Source organism: Pongo pygmaeus, chromosome 13 (assembly GCF_028885625.2).
Source record: "Pongo pygmaeus isolate AG05252 chromosome 13, NHGRI_mPonPyg2-v2.0_pri, whole genome shotgun sequence".
Classification (NCBI taxonomy): Eukaryota; Metazoa; Chordata; class Mammalia; order Primates; family Hominidae; genus Pongo; species Pongo pygmaeus.
In genome coordinates, this window is record NC_072386.2 from 29,405,162 (window position 1) to 29,430,707 (window position 25,546).

Genomic DNA, 25,546 nt, shown 5'->3' on the forward strand with positions numbered 1-25,546 from the left:
AAGTGTTAATCTCTTCTGGAAACACCATCACAGACACACTCAGAAATAAAGTTTTGGTAGCTATCTTGGCATCTCTTAGATGTTTAATTTTATATGTCAATTTGAATATAACTGTCAATGTCATTTGTGGCAGTGGTGAGGAAATCAGGGAGTAGTCCATGTGGAAAAATTGAAGTGCATTCCAGGTAGAAAAATAACTTCTGACTCCTGTGGTAAGCCTCAATACCAGCCTGCCTGGAATACTCAGAAATTTCTACTTGCATGGACAAAAAAGTTAAGCCCTTTAGTCTGTAAATTGGTCTTACAGTAAATAGACCTGGGATTGTTGTGGTGGAGAGCCAAGTCCAGATCACAAGGTATCCACCACTGTCAAGGAGAGCACTAGTCCAGGCCCTGCACTGCGGATCTGTGACTTGTTCATGATAGACTGAGGTTGTTGGAGGATTTTTAGGAGGGCTTTTAGGAGGACAGAGAAAGGAAGATTAGGATAAGAAGAGGAAACTCTCCCGTGTTAAATAAACTTGCAGAAAGTCTAGCTTTCTTATATCCCAGGTTTCCAAAATGTTGCTATTCTCCTCAGACAATTTTATCTAATTAACATCTATTTTTCACTCCTTTACGCAGTAATCAGCTTTCAATTACCGGAACCCAGCTGCTGATGCTGAAAAGTACTGAAAAATCAGATTCATACAATAAATCCTTAGATGCCCTCACCATTTCCTAAACCAAGACAGAGAAGTTTGATTCCTCAACTTCCTCCTCTTTCTTTTACCTATGTACCTTTCATTCCTTTCTCTTTCTTTTTTTAATTCCTTTTTATAAGTCCTTTTGTGACTTTGGTTCCATTCCAGTACCCATTATTGAAGGCCTTAGGGAAAGGATCAAAGAAGAAAAATATAAACAAACATGAGCACTAACAGAAGTTTCAATCTTATATAAGGATAGTAAAGGCTTTACATATACCAATATTTTCCATTTTGTTTTAAGGAATGAAAGTAATATTGAAGAGCACTCTATCTAAATGTAATATTCATGTGTCTGTCTGCTACAGAGAAATTTATCCTCCAGAGGAAAAATTTTGTCAGCACTTTACACATCCTGTGTTTCTTTTCTGAGATACCATTGAAATCTGTCCCCAAAGGCCTTATAAACAAACTTGACTTATGCTTAATTAAAGGACCAATTATTTTGATAATAACGACTACTTCTAAAAAGATTAAATTTCAGACCGGGCGCCATGGGTCACGTCTATAATCCCAGCACTTTGGGAGGCTGAGGTGGGCAGATCACTTGAGGTCAGGAGTTTGAGACCAGCCTGGTCAACATGGTGAAACCCCTTCTCTACTAAAAATACAAGAAAAAAATTAGCCAGGCATGGTGATGCACAGCTGTATTCCCAGCTACTTGGGTGGCTGAAGCAGGAGAATCACTTGAACCAGCCAGGCGGAGGTTGCAGAGAGCCCAGATTGTGGCCACTGTACTCCAGTCTGGGCGATGCAACAGAACTCAATCTAAAAAAAATAATAAAATTTTAAATTTCAAATTATTTTTCACATGCAGATGTGCAGTATGTTCATTTTATAATATGTTGGCCACCTTAAGACTTTGGGTGAGAGGGAAAGATGGGAAGGGAAGGAAGAAGGAAGGGAAGAGGGCCTAATAAGAAAAAGAAGAAATAGAAGGAAAGACGGAAAGAGTAAGGACAACAGAAAGAAAGGAGAAGGGAAAATAGAGGGAATAGGAGAGAAAAAAGATAGATTGTGACCTTTAGTATGTTTATTGTGAAAAATACAGGTACAGCGTGTAGCTGTAGAACTTGGGGTGTGACTTTGCTATTTTAAATAAAAATAAAAAGGAGAGAACCACGATTTGCTAAGGGCTTTCTCTATGCTTGCTACTTTATGTACTTTCAACTCATTTAAGTATCAAATAGTAGAAAGATGTAGATATTATCCTTGACATTGGGAAACTCATGCCTTATGAGTTTACATACTATGATTAACATAGTTATCACCATTTACAAAATCAGAAATTGGTGTCAGATATGGCTATTCAAAATGCCCTGTTCTCTTTCCATGTTATTTGTTTTCATGGTTATATCTGTTTCCACGGCATACCATTGTATCTTTGATGTCCTGATAATCAATTGCTAGTTCCAAGTTTTTAATCATGAAGTCAGCTGCCAATTATAACAATGTTGATAAGAAAATAACATAGTTCACTCTTATTAATCCAAGTTCTCACAATGGAGATCAGAACAAGGATTGAGAGTCGAAGGCAACATTATTTCCTTGGGTGTTAATAGACTTCATAAGCATCACTTTCTACAGCAAAAATGGAACACAAAAATCAATGTTTACTCCGGTTAAAATGCAAATCCCTTACTTTAACAGTCTTCTAGCTGTAAACATGACAATGCCCCCAAAAGGCAGGAAAATTGCTCAATTCCAGCTCAAAACCTCTTACTTGATTTTAGACATGTTTTTCCTAAAACTAGATTAATCAATTAGGAACAAAGAAAGATACTTTTCATCAGATTTACATTAAAAGTTCTCAGCTGGTTTCAGAGCAATATCCGAGACAAGAATATTTATAACAGATCCCCCGAGCCTAAGGGAAAAACCAGCCAATGACTGTCAAGAGGGAGGGTCTACATGTCCCAGGAACAGTGGTGGCCATATGTCCTCCTTTGACTAAGACGGTCTCTGTTTTTCACTGCTGCCCAGCATTATTACACACAGTGCCCCCATCCCTACAGAAGCATCCCAGTGTGGGTGGTATAGTCTATGGTCACTCTACTTGTAGAAAACCTAGCTTACCAGAGCAGATATAAATGTACCCCCTTTCACCTTGGATTTTTCATGCTGAGAACATGCAATATTAATACAACATATTAATACAACGTTATGAGGCCTTGATAAAGCTGAAACTAATAAATTGTATAATAAATGCTGCTGGTTTCATTTACAAAATGTATTGAGAGATAGCGCTTAGTTTTTCTGCTACGGCAGGTCTACAGCTTTTCAAAGATGGGTAGAGGGACCTCAGCCAGGTCAATGGCAGATTTGCATTGGAATCCTAGTTCTGCCACACTACCTAACTGACCTTGATCTAGTAGCTCAGATCTCCTGAGACTCAATTGCCTATTCTGTTAAAGTGATAGGAATAATGCCACCTACCACTCAGGGTTTTTTTGGTTGTTTTTGTTTGTTTGTTTTACTAGAGTAACTAGGACTTTAGAGCCAGAAAGACCTGAATTTGAATCCCCTTTCTATCAGTTCTTTGCTGCAAGTCCTTGTACAAGTAAACTTAACCCAGAGACTCACTTTTCTTATCTATAAAATGGTAATGAGAACAGTTCCTATCTCAGGGGAGATTGTTTTGAGGACTGAATAAAATAATGGATATCAGATAATCATGTCATAAGTATTTGTATTATTATCATTATTTCCAAATATTATATAGAAAGATATTTAATAGCCCTATAAATGATTTGTTCCAGAAATTGTTAGTTAATATTTCTTTTTTTCTGGCCACACATTGTTAGACACTAACAGGTTTACTTTAAAACCAGTTTTCTTGTTGGAAAACTGAACTAAGCATTCACCTAGTTGTACATACTCAATGAAGCTTTCACATAAACATAACCTGTGAATTATACTCCTGAAGTGGCTAAGTTAAAGCCTGAAATGACTTTGTTTTCCATAAAACAAAGTTAAATTGCCAGGATTCATTTCTTTATGTAAGCTGTTTTATACTCTATCTGCTCTTTCATACTTTATCTGTTTTTCACCTTCATTTTGAATCATGATAAATCTCAGTTTGCTGAGCCGTTTGTTGGTTTTCTTTCAATACAATTTATTCAGAAGAGGATAATTAGCATGTATATTATATGAATGTAAATATTATATTAACGTGATTCCCTATGATTTCAAAAATGTTTATCAAAATACAAATAAACCAGAATGTATACATATTTGATCTTCTCTCTACCTCTCCTATATGTAATTTCCTTAGTAGAGAGAGAGAGAGGTGGGAAGTTATAATTTAATATACAATTATAAATGTTTTAAAGGTAGAGATAAAGTACCATAACAGGGAAAATAGAAGTAGTAAAGGAAAGGAGACTTATCTTCTGCCCTAACTTTATAATATGACCAATTAATTGACTAAAGATATAGCAAGTTATCTATATACATTATTCATTCAGAACAGAGGTTACCTATGATTGAATTTTGAAGGACTTTTATTGTATTTTTATGTTTTTATTGTTTCCTCAAAATCAGTGCAATACAATGCACATTGAAAACATTTTTTAAATAAAAAATGAAGAGAAAGCAGAACTCCTAGAATAAGTAACTAATACCTGTAGCACAATCTAACACTTTAAAGTTTGGCATATTTCCTTTCATTCTTTTGCTTTATACATGAAGGTATTTTTCCTTAACTGTGTTCAAGATGTAGATATAAATTTATCTTTTCACTTAATATCTTTTTCATATAAACATTTTCCAAATTATTAAATATCTCTTATAGCCATCATTTTAATTCCTGCATAATAGTCCATTTGGAACCATGAGTCATGAATAATACAATTATCTTTCCATAGCTAGACATTGTTTTTTCAGTATTTCAATATATTAAATAACATAATAAAGTGCATCTTTGCTGCTTAAAATTATGTGATTCCAATTTGGGAATGTCAATATAATTAATTTGTTTACTGGACAGAGTTTCCTTACTAGACTATAAGCTGTTTTAGAATAGTATTGCATTTGCTCATCTCTGTCCCCAGCTCCACTTTGCATATAAAAGGTAGCCAGAAGGTGTTTATTGAGTTCAATTAAATATACTTCCTACTTTGATAGTTTTCTACTCTTTTTTGGACAGAACTCAAGCAATAAGTTGGCAACCATCAGTAGATAAAAGTTCCCAAATATCTGCTAAAGTTACAGGCAAAAAATATGTTATTACAGTTTTTGGAATGTAAAGAATTGCATGTTCTTGCTTAGCTTGACTGATACATAATTTTTTTAAAGGTTGCATTTATACCACCTAGGAATCTAATAATGATTTAGTATGAATTAAGCGTAGGCATGCAAATGGGAATTTTAGATGCAGCACTGTATCTGGAAAAGGATTACATTAACAAAGGCCAGAGTTAAACCTTACTATGGCAAGATGTGTTTCTCTAATGTGTAAAAACATGCACACACAGTTAAATACAAAATGGCATCAGTGATCATTTAGATAGTTGATATAAATAGATAGATAGACAATAGGTCATTTTCCAGATGCCTGTGTCTTCTCTGAAACAATTTATAAATAAACAAAAAATAGAAGCATAAATCTAGGCATATATACTAGATTCATATTAATATCAATTTGTATTTATTTTGGCAGTTACTGGCTAGCTACCCACCAGCCTTTTCTTTTCTTCATAGCCACGTAGCTAACTACATTTTCCTGCCTCCTTTGCATTTAGTTGGGTGTGCCCACATGACTGAGTTCTGACTAATGAAATGTGAACAGACATTATGAGTTTATTGTTGAGTCTGGTTTATGAAAACCTTATAATTATCCTCTTCATCTTTTTTCATGTCAAATGGAAAGGACTTCAAAGACCTAGAAGAGGGAGGAGCCACAAAATAGAGCCCAAGTCCCTCGATGTCTTCACAGAGCAGAACTAATAAACTTCTATTGTTTTAAGCCACTGAGATTTAAGGGTTTATCTGTTATAGAAGCTGGTAGAAATTTATATTTGTTAATTTCCAGAGTGTTCCAGATGGGATTTAAGACAGCTATCTTGTCTGAACAGCTTTAAGTGAGAAAGAGGCTAAAATGTCTAGGTGCATTCAGCACCAACTAATTAAAACCAGGTAATCTCCAGAGAGATTGTCTTTTGTTCATGAATATCCACACTTCAAAGAGTCCAGTTTTTCATGGAACAGTAGATAAAATTCAAGAATCTGAAAGGGAAAACTACTTAACAGAATTCTTCTCCAGTTGATATTTCCCAAGTAAACTTTAATAACATTATGAAGGAGGCGTAGTTGTTCTCCGTAGGCACACGTTCTATCTAGATGGGCCTGGGTGGGTTTTGAAACATGAACAATTATCACAGAAGGCAGCCAACCTTTCTTTGACCCAAAGTTGAGGCGCGTATTTATTATTTTTTTCTTTTTTTAATTTTACTGTAAATTCCGGGGTACATGTGCTGAACGTGCAGGTTTGTTACATAGGTATATATGTGCCATGGTGGTTTGCTGCACCTATCAACCCATCATCTAGGTTTTAAGCCCGACATGCATTAGGTATTTGTCCTAATGCTCTCCTTCCCACTTCCTCACAACCCCCGACAGGCCCCAGTGTGTGATGTTCCCCTCCCTGTGTCCATGTGTTCCCACTGTTCAATTCCCACTTATGAATGAGAACAAGCGGTGTTTGGTTTTCTGTTCCTGTGTTAGTTTGCTGAGGATGATGGTTTCCAACTTCATCCATGTCCCTGTAAAGGACATTAACTCATTGTGTTTTATGCCTGCATAGTATTCCATGATTTCATAGCTTGTCCTAACTCTATCCTTAGAGGAACTTCAGTAACTTCTTAGCAGGAATTTTTGCCCTGGGTATGATTACCTCCTTTGTTTTCAGCTATAATATAAAATACTTAACAGACTTTAACATCTACCTTAATAGATTAATCCATTGCCTCCAGACTGCATATCCTCTCTGTGGCTATTTACATCAAAAAGGGTTTTCAGTACTTCCTTCAGTTGAGAGATTTTGTGTCATACCATGAGCAACATTTCCCTTTGCCTAAATAGTGATAATAATAATAAAAGTATGGAACTCTGACTTTATGTACATGATCACATTTCATTCACACCATAACCCTGTAGGATAGTTAATATTGTTCTCATTTTAAAGGTAAGAAAACTGAGAATAATAGAGGGTTAAGATTTAAACACAGTTTGACGGTTGTGCATATGAGCTTTTAGCCATTACCTTATACTGCCTTACAGATTAGGGGCATTTTGCATCACATTTGTGAGGCCAGCAGGCATCTTAAGCCAACTACCCTTTAATTAGTAATATTAATTTCAAAGAGACCTCAAAGCTAGACAAAAATCACTTTCATCTTTAAAAATTTTAAGTAGAATAGGCATACTATATATGTCCAAGTATTTCTATGTAGGCCAAAAAAGATTCAGAGCTGTAGGAGAAGAGCAAATAATTTGCATTTCAAAGAGATCAAAATAAACACGAGAACAGAGGGCTCTCCAGTTTCAGGAAAGATTAAACAGAAACTATTAATTAATGACTTAGGACAAGCTTTGCTAATTGTTCACTAGTAGCTGGAATACAAGATGAATTCATGTTTTCAAATAGATACAGTCCATTGGAATGATGATTGAGAATCAGGGAAAAATATAACAAAGCATAACCCAGAGAGATGAGAAAATTGTGTGTGTTTTTTTTTTTCTATTTTTAAAAGGAAGTGTTACTGGAAAAAATCTGCTTTTTAAAATAGTTATAGTTGCTATCTATTTGCAATGAGAGGTACTTCAGTGATAATGTATGAGAAAGCATGAGAGAAGTATAAGGTAAAAGTTAAGAGCTCAAAAAAACCTGGATTGAAAAAAAATACTGGGAGTCAAAAAATCCTGGATTGAAATACTTGTTCCCTTACTGAGACTATAACATTAGGCAAATGACTCATCAAGCAAGAGAAATTCTTTCCCCTTCTCCTGAAATCAGGAGAAAATTGCTTCAACAGGATTATATGGAATCCTTATTAGTCTTTGCCTGTAGTTAAAGGCACATCATAACTTCTGTCTAACTCCTTCCTGGCAAATCTAGAAAACAAATATTAGGCTAGATATCCTCTTTTGTTTCTTGTGGGAGAGTAAAGAAAGTTGCTGCTGTATTGGGATTGCTCTGCATTTCCAGAGTTTTTTTGGGCAAATGAGTTTTTTCCATGCCCTTGAAGGCAACATACATAAGGGAGCTCCTTTATAACAAGGCCACCTGGAAGAGGTTACAAGACCTCCGCAAATAAGATATTCCTAGAGACTATGGAATAACTACTCAACAAGCCAGAATGGAGATTTACTCATCCAGATGAAAGGAAACTACATGCAGGATAGCTCTTGATTGTGGATCCTGAAGAACCCCCAGAAATTGCTACACAAAAGGAGTGAGCTTTAAAATTCCCCAGTCCCAGAGGACACTGTTATCTATAGCACAGTTCCAATTAAATAACAATTTTCTTGATCTTCTTACCTCCCCTGAATAAATTATAAAGAGACAATAGAAGAAAAGAATAAAGATGCTGTCTGACTATATCGCCTGCTCAATTTACTAGTTGTATGCCCATTTTACATCGATTTCATTGCATTAAATCATATTAACAGCTAATTCAGCCAATTTTTATACAGATAGAATGTCACATTGTCTTTATAGGCTTCAAACCATATAATAATTGCCAGCATATATCAGTCCCTAGCCAAGTAACTATAGACCAAAATGCTATCTTCAGTTACCCCCAGAACTGGTAATCTGCGTATAGCTAATTGAAAGGTATTTACAATAGCGGGTAACTGTCTACCTACTTGAGTGAGCCACTGAATAATTTTGTCATTACACCTGTAAACTTTTGGAAAAAAATATTTTATAATATATAACACATTTGATGCTCTCCAAGTCCGGCTTTCATTTTGGCTGTTTCCATTTCCCCTTGAATGTTCTCCAAGTTGAACCTCAATATTGAAAGTTTCCATTCCTTCCTTACCAAAAATAAGTAGAGAGAAAGAGGTAAAAATGCAATGCTTTGGAGGATAATTAGAAATCATGTATAAAGATATATTTTATTTCTGTAAAAAGAGAGTTGAAATCCAATGTTTCCTGCCAGGTCTGGAACTTTGGGCTTCATCTCAAGTTGGCTTGGGTCCTTCAAAGAACCTAGGTAACCCTGGTGATTTTCCAGACTTGCTCATACTAAAATTGATTTCTTTTAGTTTTAAACTGTTTTATACAACTTTCACAACTCTTCAGTATCTGATTTCATGGAGTCGAGGATTTCTGAAGTTACAGTTTTAGATATCTGGAAATTATAGCCTCAGATGTGTTTTGGATACCATTATTCATTAAAACCTTTGCTTTCTTTTTTTTTTTTTAACCCTTACCTCAACCCACTCTTCACCCATTCCTCTCCATTTGAGAAATAGCTTTACTGACTTCAAAAAAAAAAAAAAAGTCTTATAGATTGTCAGAAGGTTTACAGAGATTTCTGTGCTATCCATTTATTGTTTTTTGCTCTTGTTCATTTGCCAGTCAGAGAACTAAATTAATCATAGAATTTCCAGGCTAAGCAATTTATCATTACCTTATCCATCAAAGCAGCTGTTTCCTCCTAAACTTTCTTTTTAAACAACATACAACAACCATGATCTCTTTCCTTTATTACTTGTGTTTTTTAAAAATAATGGCTGCTTAAAATTCATTTCTCTTTCTCCATTTTACCAGTCTCTTCACTCTACTTATCACTGTATCATCTGTTTGAGGACATCTTTCTAAAGTGTACTCCTGTTGCAGAGGAAATATATGCCTTTATTTGGTTTGCTTTCTGTCCTGACAAATACTGATTCAACAAACTAAACCATTATCCTATAAAAAATAATCAAATGACAGCTATTATTTATGTGATAGGCACCATATATACCACCTTTAATGCTGCTCATTCTGTGTTATCAAAAATTAACAGAGGAAATAGAATCATACACATAGATGAATATGTCCCACAGCTAACAAATGTCAAAATCAGAATTTGGGCCAGGTATAAGTGAGCATAAATTTTTGCTATTTTTATTCTTTCATGTTGCTTCTTTAAGTCTACTTCCTGATATTTTGATTTGTGTTTCTTACATGAATAGAATAAGTGGGGAATAAATACCCGGCATACAAAAAATGTAAGTATAAAAATATCCAACTTTACATGCTAGGTTTTAAAAGGTACTAATCATTGTGCTTGAGAATCCCTTTGATCAGAATTAATGGAAAGGCCCTAGTCACCTGCCTATAGATTTTAGCTTCCTGCGTTATTCCTAATGAAACGAAATTCATCTTGTCAAATCTTGGTCACAGTCGGACATTATGAGCAAGCTTTGATTTTCAGACTTCTGCTGACAGTGAAAGCTAAGTGGAGCCAGCAGTTTGCCTTCTGGGCTAAAACTGAGAAATATTTGTGAGGAGAATAACAAAGCACAACATTCCTCCACAGTTTCTAAGCTACTCAAAAAGTTGATGAGATATGACCCCAAATAATCCACTTTTTCCTAGCTGAAGGACAGTAGTAGAAGGGGCGAGCGGTTCCAGATGTAAAGGGACCTTGCCTACAGCAGGCTTGCGGGGTGCTCATCCACCCTTCTTTTTCGCAGTCCTTCACTTTGGAGCTGAAATTGATCCACCTTAGTTGAGCTCCTTTCTAGTTAAGTTTTGGCCATGATTTAGTTAGATACTGTCTTCCATGGCAGACATACTTACAGTCAGCTTAAGGAATCTAAACAATAAATGAACTTTCTCTTAACCACTATTGAAATAAATCAGAAATAAGATGCCAATTACTTCTATATTTAATTGGTGATAGGCAGATTGGGCAAATTCTGCCAAAGAAGACAGTACTCTCCAGTGGAATTTATAAAAAATGACTCACACTTTACCATCAATTCGAAAACGAACTGGGAAGTATGAAGTATATCATAAAGCTTTTATGTTGGACATAAAGAGTCATCTGATTATAATTGAAAATCTTTTTTCCTGCCCTACCAAAGAAATTCTACAAGCTATTACAAAAAAATACTCTTTTTAAGGAGTGGAAAAATCATTAATCTGTCCAGGGACCCCACACATTTTGGTCTAGTGATATACACATTTGAGGAAACCAGGAATTCCTCATGCTGCTTTAAATTCTCCATCTCAGTGAAGGACACCAGGTCTCACCCAGTTGTCAAAAGAGTGTAAATAATCTTGGCTTCTCCTCTCATACACCCTCCACAGCCGATTGGCTGTGAAGCATTTCTGTTGTGCCTCAGAATACCTCTTGAATTTGCCTATTTACCCAAGCCTACACCCATGACCCTGAGAGTACCCACTATTTTTTTCTGACTTGAATTAACACAACAGTCTCCTGAGTTATAAGCTTCAAGTCTTTCTCTTCTGCAAGTCTATTTTTCATGTTGGAATCAGATTAATCTTTCCAAAATGTAAATCTGATCATATCACTCTTTTGCATAAAACACTTTAATGGCTTGCCATTGCTCTCAGGATAAAGTGTAAACAGCTTATCACAGTTTATAAGCCCGTTGTAAATCATTCCTCTAATTACCTCTTCAGCCTGTTTTCTCTCCTCAGTTTTTGTTCCAACCATTCGGAACTACTGTGTCCCCAATTGTAGAGTGTTTCTTATTGTCTCCATGCCTTTGCAAACACTATTCCCTATGTCTGTACCTCTCTCCACCAAGGATGAGGGGAGGAGTATAAATGGAAATACGCTATTGCAGAGCTCCTATATTTTACTTGAAGCAATTCAATATTAAAGTTGACTGTGATGAAGATATACAGATACTCCATGACTTATGATGGGGTCACATCCCGATGAACCTATTACAAGTTGAAGATATCATTACATTGAAAATACATTTAATATACCTAATCTACCAAACACCATAGCTTAGTCTAGCCTACCTTATATGTGCTCAGAACACTTACATTACCCTGAAGGTGGACAATATCATCTAACAGAAAGCCTATTTTGTAATGAAGTATTGAATATCTCATGTAACTTATTGAATACTGTACTGAAATGGGAAAACAGAATGGTAGGGCACTCAAAATACAGTTTTTGCTGAATGCATATTGCTTTTACACCATTGTAAAGTTGAAAAATTATAAATTGCCCCTTATAAATTGGAGACTATCTATATACTTTAATCCCTACAGGAATAAATAAAAATAAGTAATAAAACATAGATTAAAAGTCAGAGGAATTGAAATACAAAACCAAAAAAAGATCAGAGGGAATAAGGCAAGAAATGAAAAAGACAGGAACAAAACATGCAAGGGACAAATAGACACCAAATAGCAAAATGACACATCCCTAAATGTAACCATATCAATAACTATATTAAATTTAAATGGACTAAGCAGTATAACAAAAGGCAGAGATTATGAGACTAGATTCAAAAGCAAGAAATAACTACATGTTGTCAAAAAGAGAAGCTTTTTAAATACAAAACCACATGTATGTACAAGTAAAAAAAGAAAAAAGATATACCACAAAAACATTGTTTAAGAAAGCTAGAGTGGCTATTTTAATCATTTAAAATGTCACACCACATTTTGTGTGTTACAGATGACTGAATCACAGTAAGGAAAACAGCAGAAAGCTATACTGTGAACCAGGCAAAGGGCACTTGCTGTGGGGAAATTATAGCTGCAAGACAGGGAATCCTCAATGGCAAAGCAAATATTGTCTGTTTAGATACTTCTCAGGTCATGTTTTATCGAATATTATCACTTCACCTCTGCTGCCAGGAAATATTTGGTTTCAAGTGTGTTTCCAGTGGACTGTGACTACTGAAGCATAATTATTTGAAAATAGTTTCAGCTCTAGATTTATTAACCAGGACTCTGTTTCTCAACATATTAGACTAGAAGAGCAACCAGATTTTAACAGCTTGTTTTTTAAAAAATCTTAATTTCAAAATGGAAGGAAGCTGGTCGTTCCTGTTGTTCTCTTGAATATTCTCCTTTTATTCATGTATTTTAATATCTTATTTTCTGAAAATTAAGGATAGAACCAAAATGAAATAATCCCCAATATATTACCCCAAAAAAGGTGACTTAAAAACAAGGAACATTACTAGATACAAATATGGATTCTTCCTAATGATAAATGATTTATACCTCAGAAATTGAGCATGTGCTTAATATCAGCTCTAACATACATGAAACCCAAACCTATAGAACTTAGGAATATGCAGACAAGTTCACATTCATAGTTAGAGATTTTAATACCCATTTCTTAGGAATTGATAGCATAACTTAGAAAAAATTCATAAGGATTTAGAAGAGCTGAACAACACATTCAACCACATTAGCCTTAATGACTTTTAAAGACTGCTTCACCCAAAAAGTACAAATTCACATCCATCTCAAATGCACATGGCCTGGCAGCAAGATTGATCATATGCTGGTCCAATAAAACAATCGTAGTAGATTTCAAAAGATGGAAATTTCTCACAGTGTATTCTCTGACCTCACAGAATTAAATTAGAAATAATATATTTAGAAGAAGGACCTAAACATTTAAGAATAAACCAACTAAATCCTAAAGAAGGGAATTTTGTTGGGGATTTAGAAGATGATTTAGATGGGACAAGGAAGGAAGCACAAAGTAAATTAGAAAACGTTTCTGACTGAATGATACTTTATAAAAAATCAATTTGTGAAATGTAGCTAAAGCAATGTAGAAAGGGATATTTATAGTTTTTATACCTTACATCAGTGGAGAAGAAAGTTCCAAAATTAATGATCTAATCTTACGAAGCTAAAATGAATTAAAAGATTGGACTGAAGACAAAATAAATAGTCAGAAATAATAAGGATAACAGAAATTAATGAAATAAAAATGACACAATAGAGAAAATCAATATAAGCAAAAGTTGGTCCTTTGAAAATTTTAAATCTAGAATTTTTTTAGTTTTATTATCAAGAGAAAAGAAAGGCACAACTCACTGATATCAGGAATGAAACAGATAACCTCTAGATTTTCAGACATTAGAAGAATAATAAGGGAAGTTTATGACAACTTCAGACAATAAATTTGATAGCTTAGATGAAATAACAAAATTTCTTGAAGGAAACAAATTACCAAAATTGACACAAAAGGAAATAGAACATATAAATATTCCAGTATCTGCCAATAAAATCAATTTGTATTTTACAACATTCAAACACAGAAATTCTAGGGTCTGTTTGGATTCACTGGTAAGTTCTGCCAAATATTTTTAAAATAAATAATAAAAATTCTATACAAACTCTTTAGGAAAAAGAGAACAGAAATCAAGGAATACTTTCTAACTGGCTTTGTAAGAACTGTATTGCAGTAGCCCCCCCTTAACGACAGGGTATACATTCCAAGTTCCCTGGTGGATGCCTCAAACTGCAGATACTACTAAACCCTACAAATACTATGTTTTTCCCTATGTATACATGCCTATGATAAAGTTTAATTTGTAAATTAGGCACAATACAAGATTTTAAAAGTTGCTAATAATGAAATAGGACAATTATAAAAATATACTATAATGAAAGTTATATGAATGTAGTCTCTGTCTCACTCTCCCTTAAAATAACTATTGTACTCACCTGATTTTGGACCACAGTTGACCATTAGTAATAAACCACAGAAGGCAAAATCATGAATAAGGAGGGACTACTGTACTCTGATACTCAAAGTATATAGATACATCACAAACAAACTAAAAACTAGATAAAAATTCTCATGAAATAGAAAAACTATTGACCAAATATTAACAGAACAATCCCAAAAAATATTACAAATACAATATTCAATAAATGACAAAGTAAGGTTTATCCCAGAAGTGTGAGGTTGGTTTAATCTTCAAAAATTAATCAGTATTACTTGCCATATTAAAAGAATAATGGAGAAGAACAAGAAGATAATCTCCATAGATACAGAAAAACATTTTTTCATTCAGTACTCACTTGTAATTTTAAAAAATCTTAGTTAACTAAGAAAAAACACTTCCTTATCTTAATGAAGGTCATCTATGAAAAACCCACAGCTAACATCAAACTTAATGGTGAAAAACCAAATAATTGTCCTCTAAGATTAGGAAAGGAAGGGGAAGATAGCTCTCAGCACTTCTATTTGACATTGTATGAGAGGTACTAACAAATGCGAAAGACAAAAAATGAAGGTATACAAATTAGAAAGGAAAGAATGAAACTGTATTTCTAGATGACAAAATATTTGTTGAAGGAAATTAAAGAATACCTAAAGATATGAAGCTCGTACAACATTCGTGGATTGGAAAGTTGTTCAATACTGTTATAATATCGATTCTCCATAGATTTATTAATTGAATCAACACAATTTTTGTCAATATCACAGAAAATTTCTTTAGAAATCGTCAAGTTGATGCTAAAATTTATATGAAAATTCAAATGATCTAGAAAAGCCAAAGGATTTTTAGAAAAGAAGACAAAAATTGGATGAATAACACCATCTGATTTCAAGAATTAAACTGCTGATAAAAAGCTACAGTGGCCGGGCACGGTGGCTCACGCCTCTGTAATCCCAGCACTTTGGGAGGCCGAGGTGGGCAGATCACAAGGCCAGGAGATCGAGACCATCCTGGCCAACATGGTGAAACCCTGTCTCTACTAAAAGTACAAAAATTAGTTGGGCCTGGTGGCGCATGCCTGTAATCCCAGCTACTCGGGAGGCTGAGGCAAGAGAATAGCTTGAACCAGGGAGTCGGAGGTTGCAGTGAGCCGAGATTGCACCACCTCACTCCAGCTGGGTGACAAAGCAAGACTCTGTCCCAACAAACAAACAAAAAATAAAAGCTACAGTAACCAAGACAGCCATACTGGTATACTATAGTACAGCTGTACGTACTGTATATATTCTGGTGGAGCAGAATAGAAAACAGAAATGGAGATGTACATATATGGTCAATTGATTTTTGATAAATGTCCCCAGGTAATGTTATAGGGAAAAGAAAGTATTTATTTTTATTTTTATTTACTTATTTATATTTTTGTAGAGACAGGGTCTCAGTGTCACCCAGACTGGAGTGCAGTGGCAATCACAGCTTACTGCAGCTTCAAACTCCTTGGCTCAAGCAATTCTCCCACCTCAGCTTCCTGAGTAGCTAGGAATACAGATGCATGCCACCATGCCTGGCTATTTTATTTTTTATTTTTGTAGATATGGGATCTTGCTCTGTTGCCCAGGCTGATATCAAACTCATGGCCTCAAGCAATCCTCCCACCTCAACCTTCAAAACTGCTGGGATTACAGGTGTGAGCCACCATATCTGGCCAGAAAGGAAAGTCTTTTTAAGAAATCACACTACAAAAAAACTAGATAGCTGTAGGAGGAAAATAAATCATCTTCCCTACTTCATACCATACACAAAAATTAATTCAAAATGGATCACAGACTTGAATGTAAATAATAAAACTATAAAAATTTCCAGAAGAATACATAGGAGAAAATCTTCAAGACATTGGCATAGGCAAGGAGCTCTTAAATAAAAACCAAAAGGATAAACCATTAAAAAAAAGTTAAAATGTGTTTAAATTTTTTAAAACTTCTGCTCTTTAAGAAATATGAAGAAAACAAGGTATAAACCATAGATGAGCATAAAATATTCACAATACATATATCTAATAAAGAACTTGTATTTGGAATATATACATAACATTTATATCTCAATAATTTAAAAATGCAATTAAAAGTGAGCAAAATGTTGAACATAAAATATACCAAAGAATCTACCTAAATGGGCAATAAGCAGACAAACAGATGCTCAGCGTCACTAGTTACAAGGAAAATGCAATGAGATAATATAGTCCCACAAGAATGGATAACATATAAAAGACAGTCGGCCGGACGTGGTGACCCACACCTGTAATCCCAACATTTTGGGAGGCAAGGCGGGTAGATCACCTGAGGTCTCAGGAGTTCGAGACCAGTCTGACCAACATGGAGAAACCCCGTCTCTACTAAAAATACAAAATTAGCCAGGCATGGTGGCGCACGCCTGTGATCCCAGCTACTCAGGAGGCTGAGGCAGGAGAATCTCTTGAACGCAGGAGGCGGAGGTTGCATTGAGCCAAGATCATGCCATTGCACTCCAGCCTGGGCAACAAGAGCGACACTCCGTCTCAAAAAAAAAAAAAAAAAAAAAAGTCAGTATCCATGTCGAAGGGGATATGGAACACATGAAACTCCCTTGTATTGCTAGTGGAAATGCTGAATGGTATAATCTCTTTGGGAAATGATGTGCCTGTTTCTTATAAATACTATACATATTCCTACCCTATGTATAGGTATATATTTCTAGGTATATAAGAAAAACATAAGTATGCACAAAGATGTCTATATTAATATTCATAGCAGCTCTTGGACACAGCCCAAGCTTCCAAAAATAGTTGAATTGATAAGCAAGTTGTGACAAAACAGAATACTACCAGACATAAAAAAAAGAACAAACTACTGTTACATGCAACAACATGAATCTCAAAAACATTATGCTGAGTGAAAGATGCTGGACATAAGAGTATATATTAATGATTTCATTGATATAAAATTATGTAAAATGAATACTAATCTATAGTGACAATGCAGATCAGTGCTTACTTTAAGCCAGTAACAGAGGTTGGGATAGACTGAAAAGAGGTAAAGAGGATGATGGTAATGTTCTGTATCAGATTGCGATGGTGCTTACAAAGGTGTAAACACCTTTCTAAATTCATTGAGCTGTATGCTTAAAATCAAACCATTGACACGTTTTAAGTTTTCTTCTTAATTTAGGTGGCAAATATGATGACAATATTTACTACCTAAAAGTCCACCTTCTTTGAGGTGGAGAAATTGATGAGGGAGGAATAATGTCAAGGTAACTAAATTATAATTTTCTATGAATTATTCTGTGCATTAGACATTTAAATAAATGACTTAGTTGAGACTTTTTTTAAAAGCCATGCAATTTTATCTCTTATTATAAAACATATCCATGACTTTTTGAAAGTCAAAATAATTTCAAGGACATCAGTAGACATTTCTCAAAAGAAGACATACAAGTAGTCAACAGGAATATGAAAACAAAATGCATGCTTAACGTCAGTAATCATCAGGGAAATGCAAATCAAAACCACATTGAGAGATCATCTTACCCCAGTTAGAATGGCTATTATTAAAATAACAAAAAATAATTTATGCTGGTAAGGATGTGCAGAAAAGGGAACTCTTAAACATTGTTGGTGGAAATGTAAACTAGTACAGCCACTATGGCAAACAGTATGAAAATTTCTCAGAAAAACTAAAAATAGAACTCCCATATGATCCAGCAGTCCCACTACTGGAACTGTAAGTCCATTAAACCTCTTTTTCTTCCCAGTCTTGGGTATGTCTGTATCATCAGCATGAAAATGGAGTAATACACAGTATATCAAAGGTATATCTGCACCCCCATGTTTATTGCAGCACTATTCACAGTAGCAAAGATACAGAATCAATCTAAGTGTCCATCAACAGACGAATGGATAAAGAAAATGTGGTACATATATACAATGAAATACTATTTGACCAAAAAGAAAGTATAAAGTGTTGTTTGCAGCAACATGGATAGAACTGAAGGCCATTATATTAAGTGAATTAAGCCGAGCACAGAAAGACAGTATCGCATGTTCTCACTCAAATGTAGGAGCTAAAAACATTGATAGCATGGAGGTTGAAAGTAGAATGCTAGATACCAGACGCTGAGAACTGTGGCCAGGAGCAAGGGAGGAGATGAAGAGAGGGGTTTGTTAATGGATACCAACATACAGTTAGACAGAAGGAATCAGTTCTAATGTTCCACAATAGAGTGACTGTAGTTAATAATGTATTGTGTATTTCAAAACAGCTGGAAGACTTGAAATGTTCCCAACACATAGAAGTGATATATACTCAAGGTGATGGATACTCTATATACTCAAACTTGATCATTACATTCTATGCATGTAACAAAATATCACATTGTCACATAAATATGTACAAAGATTATGTATCAATGAAAAATATTTCAGAAGTTAGCTTTATTTTTCTAATTATAAAAGTAATACAGGTATATTTTTGAAAAAATTCAGAATTCATAATGTTATAAAAAGAAAGTGAAAATCGCCATTAATCCCACCACCTCAAAAAGTTAGTATTGTCAACATTATTATATCCTTCCAGTTTTCTCCTTTCATACATGTATGTATATTCATATTTATAAAAATATATATGTTCATACATACAAATGTGAGTACAGCGTATATCATTTCATTTTCCATGTTAAGCATACAGTTGTATTAGTTTGTTCTCATGCTGCTGTGAAGAGATACCCAAGACTGGGTGATTTATAAAGAAAAGAGGTTTAATTGACTCACAGATCAGCATGGCTGGGGAGCCCTCAGGAAACTTACGACTGAAGGGGAAGCAAACACATCCTTCCTCATATGGCAGCAGGAAGGAAAATAATGAACAAAGAGGGAAAAGCCCCTTATAAAACCATCAGATCTTGTGAGAACTCTCATTATCAAAAGAACAGCAGCATGGGGATAACCACCCCCACTATTCAGTTACCTCCCACAATATGTGGGGATTATGGAAATTATAATTCCAGATGAGATTTGGGTGGGGACACAGCCAAACCATATTAGCAGTCAAGGGTTACAGTGTATTGGCTAGATGGTGTTTTACTGTATGGCTGCTTTATAACTTATATAACTAAATTCCTACTGTTACATATTTCCATTTTGCTCCATTATAGACAAACCTGTAACAAACATATGTATATTAGTTCACTTATTTTCTAATGATACATTTCTAGAAATAGGAAAAAAGGGTCAAAAGAATTAACATATTGAACTTAGATATATTTAAATCTAGTATATCAATTAATGTCTAGTTTTTATTCCTTCTATCAGTATGTGGATGTTCATTTTCTTCTACCCTTGTTAATTCTGGCTAAAGATGATTATCAAACTTTATCAATATGACAGGCAACAACTACATACCCCCTATTTTCAAATTTGTATTTCTTTGCTTACTAATAGTTAATCACCTTTTCATATACTTATTGGCTATTTTTAATTTTATTATACTCGTTTCCTAATTTTCTATTGGCATTCACCTTTTTATCTATTACATATGTTTTAAATATATTCTCCAGTTTAGCAATCACACGTGTGTGTTATTTGTTTGTTATACCAAGTTTTTAAAATGCATACAACAGAGTCAATCATTGTCCTCCTTCCTGGTTTCTAACTTTATTCACAGAAAATGCTACTTAACTCTAATATTATAAAATTATTGAATTTTCTTCTAGTACATGTTTTCTTCTTGCATTTGAATCCTTAATTCATCTGGAGTTTACTTGATTGGAAGAAGTAAAGTTAGTATGCAAATTTTCCCACAAAATATCAAGCCAATCATTTGTATTTTTCTCACTGATTTAAAATGCTGCCTTTAACATAAACTGGCTTTTCAAATATATTTAGATATAATTCCTTACTTTTTGTTTTCTTGACTTTATTTTCGTGTAAATAGCGTGCTGATTTATTATTATAGTTTTGTATCTTATGTGTGAATGCATTGTATGGCAGGTGTTTTCATAATTTTTTTACTGTTTCTGATTATTTTCATATATATTTTCTTCCAAATGAACTTGAGAATTAATTTTTCAAGCTTAAAGCATTATTCTTTGTAATGTGTGTTCTATGGAAAAAGAAATTAATGTTTTTATAATATTTAATCTTTCTAAATACATAGTACATCTCTTTTAGTAAGTTATTTTGATTCTTGACAGGGTTTAATTATACTAAAGAAGTTGATGATTTTGAGATGCCATGACTGAAATAATTTTTACAATAGTATTTTCTAAATGGTTTGTGTAGACAAGAAAATTTTTTAAAAATTATATTTATTTTGTAGTATTCTACTGTTCTAATCATTTTAGTTCATTTCCATTGGTTTTCATGATAGACATTAATTTGATCTGTGAATAATGATAGTTTTGCCACATATTTTCTAAAAATTATAGCTCTTATCTTCCTATCTAATTGATTTGCTAGCACTTTCTGAGTTTTTGCCTTGTTTCTACATTTGGAGGAAAATTTTCTAGTGATTTAGTGATTCACCATTAAGTTTGATCCTACTTGTTATTTTTTATTCATAAATTTGTTTACATATAGACATATTGTGGTTGTAGACATAGATATATATGTAAACGCTGTAATCGGATAATTATTTTTTTACTAATTTTTCCTTTACAGTTCAGGAATGAATATTGAAGTTTATGAAATACTTCTTTATCTGAAAGTATTGTTTCAAACTATTGAAACTTAATTAAAATATGGTGTTCATGGATAAAGTGTACCCCTGAGAACCCCAAGTTGAAAGGCAGAGCTCAGTAATACACCTCTTATTATTCAGTCGGATTCAGTATCTACTAAACTATCCATATTTAAAACATACTCATTCCCGTTCTCATTTGCTACCTATTTAATTTCACTTTAACAGGTCCACTGAGTTTGTTTGAATGTGAAAAAGGGATAGTTCATTTATCATTAAATGATATTTTTTCTGAAAATTCTTTGTCTTCTCATTCCTCAATATTTATCTCAAAATCACTTAAAAGAGCATTTTTATTATAGCCATTCTGTACCTTGATTCTGCCTCATTCATATGAGAAACACAAAAACAATACACGGAGACTTTGAGGATCTTTTGTTTGACTCAAATAAGAAAATCCCTTCATAAATTAAAGTTTGCTAAATTATGAAAGATGCATACATTAAAATTCAAAAGTTAAAAGTAGAAAATGTATACATGAAGAAAAACATTCCAACACCTTGCATTGAATATAACTTTGTTTTGTATGTTGCACCTAAAGGCCTGACATAGAATGAAACTTCTGTTAGCTTTGTTTTGAATGGAGGATGATATCCTAAACATCAGTAATGCCGACACTGATTCAAACTGAACTGCTTTCTTCTTAGCTGTTGACCTGTTTCTTTCATTTGAATTCAAATCGAGAATTTGAGTGTGAAATTTATACTGTGTTGTCTCACAGTCTGTGTCACACATTATCTTTATACTTGTCAAACATTGAAATTGTCATGACAACTCTGGGAAGCTATTACTGTTATTATCCCCATTATCCCCATTTCACAGCCAGGAAAACTAAAATACAGAGAGATTAAATAACTTGACAAAGAACATGTTACTAAGAAGGGTCATCCCTCAGGTTTACGCCCAGATCTGATTGATTCCAAATCCAGCATCCTTTCCACTACACTTGCTGCCCTATTTATGCCCCTTCACCTATTTATATCCTAACTCACCTTCTCTTCCTCCCTTCTTTTGTCCCTTCCATGCAGACCCGTGACCAAGGTGTAGACTAAGAAGTGGAGTCATGCTTCACACGGCCATATCATGCTGGCAGCCATTCCTGGGTCTGGCTGTGGTGTTAATCTTCATGGGATCCACCATTGGCTGCCCCGCTCGCTGTGAGTGCTCTGCCCAGAACAAATCTGTTAGCTGTCACAGAAGGCGACTGATCGCCATCCCAGAAGGCATTCCCATCGAAACCAAAATCCTGGACCTCAGTAAAAACAGGCTAAAAAGCGTCAACCCTGAAGAATTCATATCATATCCTCTGCTGGAAGAGATAGACTTGAGTGACAACATCATTGCCAATGTGGAACCAGGAGCATTCAACAATCTCTTTAACCTGCGTTCCCTCCGCCTAAAAGGCAATCGTCTAAAGTTGGTCCCTTTGGGAGTATTCACTGGGCTGTCCAATCTCACTAAGCTTGACATTAGTGAGAATAAGATTGTCATTTTACTAGACTACATGTTCCAAGATCTACATAACCTGAAGTCTCTAGAAGTGGGGGACAATGATTTGGTTTATATATCACACAGGGCATTCAGTGGGCTTCTTAGCTTGGAGCAGCTCACCCTGGAGAAATGCAACTTAACAGCAGTACCAACAGAAGCCCTCTCCCACCTCCGCAGCCTCATCAGCCTGCATCTGAAGCATCTCAATATCAACAATATGCCTGTGTATGCCTTTAAAAGATTGTTCCACCTGAAACACCTGGAGATTGACTATTGGCCTTTACTGGATATGATGCCTGCCAATAGCCTCTACGGTCTCAACCTCACATCCCTTTCAATCACCAACACCAATCTGTCTACTGTACCCTTCCTTGCCTTTAAACACCTGGTATACCTGACTCACCTTAACCTCTCCTACAATCCCATCAGCACTATTGAAGCAGGCATGTTCTCTGACCTGATCCGCCTTCAGGAGCTTCATATAGTGGGGGCCCAGCTTCGCACCATTGAGCCTCACTCCTTCCAAGGGCTCCGCTTCCTACGCGTGCTCAATGTGTCTCAGAACCTGCTGGAAACTTTGGAAGAGAATGTCTTCTCCTCCCCTAGGGCTCTGGAGGTCTTGAGCATTAACAACAACCCTCTGACCTGTGACTGCCGCCTTCTCTGGATCTTGCAGCGACAGCCCACCCTGCAGTTTGGTGGCCAGCAACCTATGTGTGCTGGCCCAGACACCATCCGTGAGAGGTCATTCAAGGATTTCCACAGCACTGCCCTTTCTTTTTACTTTACCTGCAAAAAACCCAAAATCCGTGAAAAGAAGTTGCAGCATCTGCTAGTAGATGAAGGGCAGACGGTCCAGCTAGAATGCAATGCGGATGGAGACCCGCAGCCTGTGATTTCCTGGGTAACACCCCGAAGGCGTTTCATCACCACCAAGTCCAATGGAAGAGCCACCGTGTTGGGTGATGGCACCTTGGAAATCCGCTTTGCCCAGGATCAAGACAGCGGGGTGTATGTTTGCATCGCTAGCAATGCTGCTGGGAATGATACCTTCACAGCCTCCTTAACTGTGAAAGGATTCGCTTCAGATCGTTTTCTTTATGCGAACAGGACCCCTATGTACATGACCGACTCCAATGACACCATTTCCAATGGCACAAATGCCAATACTTTTTCCCTGGACCTTAAAACAATACTGGTGTCTACAGCTATGGGCTGCTTCACATTCCTGGGAGTGGTTTTATTTTGTTTTCTTCTCCTTTTTGTGTGGAGCCGAGGGAAAGGCAAGCACAAAAACAGCATTGACCTTGAGTATGTGCCCAGAAAAAACAATGGTGCTGTTGTGGAAGGGGAGGTAGCTGGACCCAGGAGGTTCAACATGAAAATGATTTGAAGGCCCGCCCCTCACACTACTGTCTCTTTGTCAATGTTGGTAATCAGTAAGACAGTATGGCACAGTAAATTACTAGATTAAGAGGCAGCCATGTGCAGCTGCCCCTGTATCAAAAGCAGGGTCTATGGAAGCAGGAGGACTTCCAATGGAGACTCTCCATCGAAAGGCAGGCAGGCAGGCATGTGTCAGAGCCCTTCACACAGTGGGATACTAAGTGTTTGCATTGCAAATATTGGCATTCTGGGGATCTCAGTAATGAACCTGAATCTTTGGCTCACACTCACGGACAATTATTCAGCATTTTCTACCACTGCAAAAGCAAAAGAAAAAATAAAAAAGAACAACCTACAGTGTAGGATTTACATATTAAAAAGACACATTTGTCTAAAACATACTCTACAGAAAAATTTGTATCTATGATTATCATTTGTTAAAGCCTTGCATCATACCATATTGTTGGTTCAGTACCACAAAGAGATCAATATATTCTTTTCTTCCTTTTTTGAAACATATATGCTGTACATGTTTTAAAGCAATATATATGAGAGGTTGTGCTTTCAGTTACTCACCACTATAGATCCAAGTGTGATTTCACCTTTCGTTACCTACAGATGACCCTGAGGCTAGATCCCTGGAGTTATGGGCGGAGATATTTTGAGAGACGTGTTTGTCTGATGTAGGATGCCAAGAAACAGGACCCAAGGCAAAACTGCTCAACTCTGTTAACTTCTGTTACTATAAATAAAGGCATGTGCCTAGTTTTGATACAGAATGGAATATTTTTTATACTTGTAATAATATCACACTGGACCAGTTTACTGTAACAAAGCCCTTGGTTTCTCCAGAAGGTGGTACACCACTAGATGTACCTGTAAAATGCAAGGTAGGTGTTAATAATGAAAATGATTCATTTTAATCACTCCTTGATTTTACTTTCCACAGTCACTATTAGTGGGTTAATAGAAAATGGAAGAAGAGGTAATGGTTACAAATAACCATAGGATAATATTCACCAGTGGCTAAGATCAAGAATTCAGATGTTCAAAAGCTCTGTGAATAAGAAAGAGTTCTTCTCAGATGCCAACACAAACCAGGGTGATACATAACATAACATGATGTTAATGCAAACAAGGATTTGTTTAAAACATGATAGCTGCCTGCATGCTAGATTGCTGCTAGTCAGGGGAACATCTATCTACTGCCACTCTGATGTTCTTTACTTGAATACTGTACACACAATATTACCTTGAATAGAGAACTTCAGGGTTTCTTCCTGCTTCCTTACCAATTAGATTTTTGTTTTTACTTTGAAAATTATCTTGTATAATAAAGAGGAATTTGTCTTGTTTTCTAACAACTGAGAAAAAACAAGGTGGATTAAAAAACATTTAGTGTTTTTTTTTCTCCACTGAGGAAAAAGCAAGGTTATAGCCCTATAAATATGTTAAGTTGTGCTAATTTTTTTT

General features: G+C 35.3%; 1 protein-coding gene across 2 annotated transcripts in view; it reads left to right on the forward strand.

Moving 5' to 3' along the window:
* Positions 1–25,015, forward strand: part of LINGO2 (leucine rich repeat and Ig domain containing 2) — a 355,117-nt gene extending 330,102 nt beyond the window's left edge. For both annotated transcript variants that reach the window (XM_063650473.1, XM_063650474.1), the window contains exon 2: positions 22,225–25,015. In XM_063650473.1, coding sequence (XP_063506543.1) covers positions 22,260–24,080 — 1,821 coding nt within the window. In that variant the 5' untranslated portion in view covers positions 22,225–22,259 and the 3' untranslated portion in view covers positions 24,081–25,015. The remainder of the gene's footprint in view (positions 1–22,224) is intronic.
* Positions 25,016–25,546: the final 531 nt, after the last annotated feature.